Here is a 4,995-nt window from a genome sequence, read left to right on the forward strand (position 1 = left end):
CGGAGATTAAAGTGCGGTACCGTACGCTGTTTAGTATGTTTCTCTATAAATTTTTATCAACGTTAATGAATGACTGTTATTATAATTATATAATATAACACGAATCAACGAATGTATTTGTATTACTAACTTTTGCTCATAAAAGTATAAACACACTGCTAATGCATATATATATACCTAGCCCTGTCAAGTTGCTATCGCTATTTTAAGTGTGTCCTTTTATGTGACATTTATCCAAATTTTTACTCTGGTAATTTACAAAATTGTTAAACAATTTCGATATAAGTCAAATAAAACTCTCATGGAGTCATAGTGAAAACGAGAGACCATGAAAAAGCAATATTTTATAGGTTAGCATAATATATACTGAGTGAATTCTTCACTAGGACCATTGGCATTGTAGGGGGTGTGTCGTGTGTTTGCACACATTTTTCCTCCAATTGATTTATTTTAATCAAATACAACTTGATATAAATTACTTTTACTGTATTGTGGCTATTTCTAGATTTAGCAGCCACGCTTTTATTTGACACTTTTACTCAAGTAGTTTAACACATTGTTTTGTTGCTAATTCTCTTCGTTGTTTGAATTAATTGGATCTTTGCTACAGTATTCAAAGAGATAAACAAAGTTTATGTTACATTAACAGTCAATTTGTGATGTTACAGCTTATAAGGACTGGCCCTGGAAAGAATTAGCTTAATTTTTCAAGTTAGATACTGTATTAATCTTTAATCGTTGCCATGAGTTCTGATGAATTATACACCAACACAAATCGACTGGACGGGCCGAGACAAGACTTATCTGACGCCTACAGTCTGCCAGCAAACTTTCTAGAGATTGAAGTATCAGATCCAGTAACACATGGTGTTGGGTGGAGAAATAGATTCACAGATTATGCAATTAAAGTACAGGTATGCGAACAGGTGGACTTGTGGTGTCTTTACCAAAATTTTCATTTAATTGCATATTTATTTGTTTCAATCAAATAAAACTCAATATGGGTTAGAATATACTGTATGCTTTCTCTCAAGCATGCTTTTTGGCCACTTTAAAAGTAAGTTTTTGATACGAACGCACAAGTTGTTTTAAAAAAGATTTTGCAACTGGTATCAGAGAGAAACATTTTAAGACCAAAATTTTCACTGGCCACTAGCAACAGAACATCAAGGCATGCCATGGGACCTAGGATTTAGACTAAAGTAGCCCATTACCCTAAATAACTATAATCTAAATCTGGAATTTTCAAACTAGAGTCTGCAACCCTGCCAGTGTATTACAAGAGACTGAGAGTATTACAATTTTACACAAAGCTACTGCATATATTCTTAACTGTAAATGGTTGTGGAAAATTTTAGAATATAAAAAAATGGTGAGAAAAAATGTTTGGGAAGCTCTTCACTATTTTGGGAGATACTAAGCTCCTTGATGATGTCAATTGTTGCCCGGACTTAAGCACATCTTTAAAAATTATCTTTTTTTGCGCCTTGTCTGAATCTCAGCACCCTAGTTATTTAGCAAGTGTCCGGCATTGGACATGTTCCGAATAATGATGTATATTCCTTCCAGACCAATCTCCCTGTGTTTAAACACAAGGAATCATCCGTAAGAAGACGTTACAGCGACTTTGAATGGTTAACAAGTGAACTGGAAAGAGATAGCAAGGTTTGTCACACAAAATGGTATTTATTGTTATTTTTTTTAAAGTTAATTTTTTGGTATTTTTGGAAAAAAAATGGATTTTTTTTAACTGTACTTTGCCATAAACCTGATGTGTCTGCCATTTAAACGGAAAAATGCTGCAAAGAGTGGTAGCCGGTAGTGTAAGTTTTCTGTAAGCAAGGAACTGATTTGTAATGATATGTTGTGTCTGCTATACTCTATGCATTATTTTAGGTTTATCTTGGTGCCAAACCTGTTGTTGCAGGCCTTCCATAATTTTTTTAAGAATTAGTAAATAGTGCAAACTGTATTTGTGAAATTTGTTTTAAAAGGTTTTGTATAACTATCACTGCCTCTTCTGCATTTTAAACAATTTGGCAGGAATATAACTGGACCTCTTCTGCATTTTAAAGTTTGGCAGCAATATTACTGAATAAATGTTAACAATTTACTAAACAAAATAAGGAAATTTAAAAAATAACAAAGCAAAATTTTCAGAAGCAAAATTCAGTAAATAGGAAGCTAGTGATATAAATTGGTGTCTCATACTGAATAACTTATGTATGAGTATGCTGCTGGTTTACCAATTATTTGTTTACTATGTCATTTAAATATTGGGCTATTAAACAGACTTTGCCCTTAAAGACTTTATTTTACTAAGAAACAAGACAACAATTAATTGATGATTTCATAGTTTTGGCACTAAGTGTAGCTATGTACAGTTGTCAACTTAAATAGTAGACTTGTATGAACAATTCAAGAAAATTTGCGGAACTTTTGGCATATTATGTGCAACTAATTAAACTAAAAAGGCCCATAATATAACATTGTATCACAAACTAAAGGGGTTATGAACACATCTTATTTTCATTTTTGCATAAAATGTCCCAGACTCTCCTAAAAAATCAAATTATTTGGTAAAGGGACATTATATGCTATATTGCCAGTGTAGTACTATGCTATGCTATGCGGTTATACCACTATCACTATCTAAAAATTTATTTGATTTGATAAATAATTGGCTTTAGTTAACTTAGGGAGCATTCAGTTTGTATTGGATTTTCAGTTTGTATTAGATTTTTTTGTGCATAAACCAACAGCTTGGGTTTCTTAACCTTTTATGGTTTGTGGCCTTTTTCAGAGACACACCCGTGGCCCCCATGCTCCATCAATAAAATAACCCAAATGAGTTTTAACACATTGATGGTTGTTGGGCGTGGGCCTATATAGTAGGATGGGGGAAGTTGGGACACCTTTTAACTCTATTTTCTCTTCCCATGTGGTAGTAAACAAGGAACTTACAAAAAAATATGAAACTATATGCTTGAAACTCCCATAGACCGTTGTTAACTGTTTAAAGCACGATCAGGATATTCGGATATTATGCGCCAAAGGTGTCCCATTTTCCCCCACCCTACTATATATATTTTATTCTTAAGTGTGAAACCTTTGGCTTAAAAATGTTCATAAGCATATTTTAGAACAGAGATACTTGGCCAACCTGTGCCTAAATCCTAGGTTCCATGGCATGCCTCACTGTAAAAACTTACCCATGCAGAATTAAACAGGCTGTATATTAACTCATTGTTTTTTTCAATAGCCAACTTTGGCCTAAAACCCAGGTGTCATAGCATGCCTCAGCCTCACTGTAAAATCTTACCCGTACAGAATTAAAGCTTGTATATTGATTTCTTTTCAACAGATCGTTGTACCTCCGTTACCTGGCAAAGCACTGAAGATGCAATTACCTTTTCGCAAAGATGAAGGTTTATATGATGATGCTTTCATTGAAGAAAGGAGAAAAGGACTTGAATCATTTATTAACAAGTAGGTTTAAAAGTTTGTAGGGGGTAATCCAAGGACAAGCAAAGTTTAATAAATATTTACCACCAATAAATAAATAAGTTTCATCCCCTTAAAAATATCCCCAATAATTAAATATTTAAACCCCAAAAAATATTTCCAATAAATAAATATTTGATCCATCAGAAATATTACTGATAAATAAATATTCGTCCTCCCAGCAAATCAATTTGCAATGAAAATAAACAGTAATTGGGCACTTACCATTATAATTTTAACTAAAGTTTAGGCTGCTTGGTGCAATGCTAGATGTTTAACCGTTTGGGCATATGTTACTTTGGGTAAGACACTTAACAGTAAAGTCAGTCTATGCTTCAACTCAGTGGTCACTAGTATGTTTTCTGAATTGTCAGCCATACATAAAAACAAAACAGCAACGTTATAATGACTGTCATTGCCCTGCCATGCAAGGATAAAGAAATTGCATTCAAGTTTTGATTATTAAATGACAAAAACGTATTTTGCTTGCAGGGTGGCAGGTCACCCATTGGCACAAAACGAAAGGTGTCTCCATATGTTCCTTCAAGAAAAAGATTTGGACAAAAATTATATCCCAGGAAAAGTACGCACTCTCTAATTACCCAACAGTCATAGATGTATCAGTTGCTTAAGGAATTTAAAGATATCTGTTGAGAAGATCAAACTGGAATGTAAAATACTAAAGTGTCACTGATTTTGTTTAATTTTCTATTGATTTTACCAATATTGTAACAGCCAGCCTCTGTACCATGATGTTACCCATACCAAATTTGAAAATTGATTTCAATCCGAAGCATACCTTATTTAGCTATCATGTACAGTATAAACTCATATCGTATAAACTATTCATTCAGTTACGAACTCAAATCTGTAAGAGCAAAAACAGATTGATATGTTTATTGCAGTGCATATATTGTATTTTGCAATGCAGCTGCTGTAACAGGCGTTCTGTTCAGTTTTCATTTTGTTGTTTAAATTTTATTCACCTGTGTGCAACATATTGTATTATAAATATGCCCGTAATTTTCGTGATTACACTACGTCATCTCTTACGAATTTTCTAATATGAGGATATATAGTGCAGTGGTGTTTAGCAAATTAGAAAAGGGTGTCAAAAAGTTGTGTGTCAAAATGATGAAAGCAAATACCACGTAACCAGCGGATACCAGGTTCAAAGCTCGATGCTGCCACCATTGCTGACATGAAACACTTTGTAACAATCAAGTTAGAAAAGGGTGTCAAAAGGTTATGTGTCAAATTGTTAAAGCAAATACTACGTAATCTATGGATACCTGGTTCAGAGCTTGATGCTGCTACCATTGCTGGCGTGAAACACGTAATATTTGTTTCAATTCGGTTATTCCTTATACGTGTCTAAATGCAATACACTAAAAAAATAAAAACACTCCCAGAAAAAAATATTTACCTACAAAGTTATGTAGTAAACCCAACATCTGTGAAACAGAACACCCGTGTAATAACCACTGTTTT

The 4,995-nt window shown here is 33.5% G+C and overlaps 1 protein-coding gene across 2 annotated transcripts in view; it reads left to right on the top strand.

Moving 5' to 3' along the window:
* LOC100176145 (sorting nexin-12-like) overlaps positions 1-4,556 on the top strand; it is a 6,349-nt gene extending 1,793 nt beyond the window's left edge. The window contains exons 1-4 of one of the 2 annotated variants that reach the window (XM_002124531.3): positions 639-914; positions 1,570-1,665; positions 3,365-3,489; positions 3,997-4,556. In XM_002124531.3, coding sequence (XP_002124567.1) covers positions 744-914; positions 1,570-1,665; positions 3,365-3,489; positions 3,997-4,102 — 498 coding nt within the window. In that variant the 5' untranslated portion in view covers positions 639-743 and the 3' untranslated portion in view covers positions 4,103-4,556. Of the gene's footprint in view, positions 1-638; positions 915-1,569; positions 1,666-3,364; positions 3,490-3,996 lie in introns of those variants that run through there. The other variant, XM_009862099.3, reaches the window with a different exon arrangement.
* Positions 4,557-4,995: the final 439 nt, after the last annotated feature.

This window comes from Ciona intestinalis, chromosome 12, assembly GCF_000224145.3.
Source record: "Ciona intestinalis chromosome 12, KH, whole genome shotgun sequence".
Taxonomy (NCBI): Eukaryota; Metazoa; Chordata; class Ascidiacea; order Phlebobranchia; family Cionidae; genus Ciona; species Ciona intestinalis.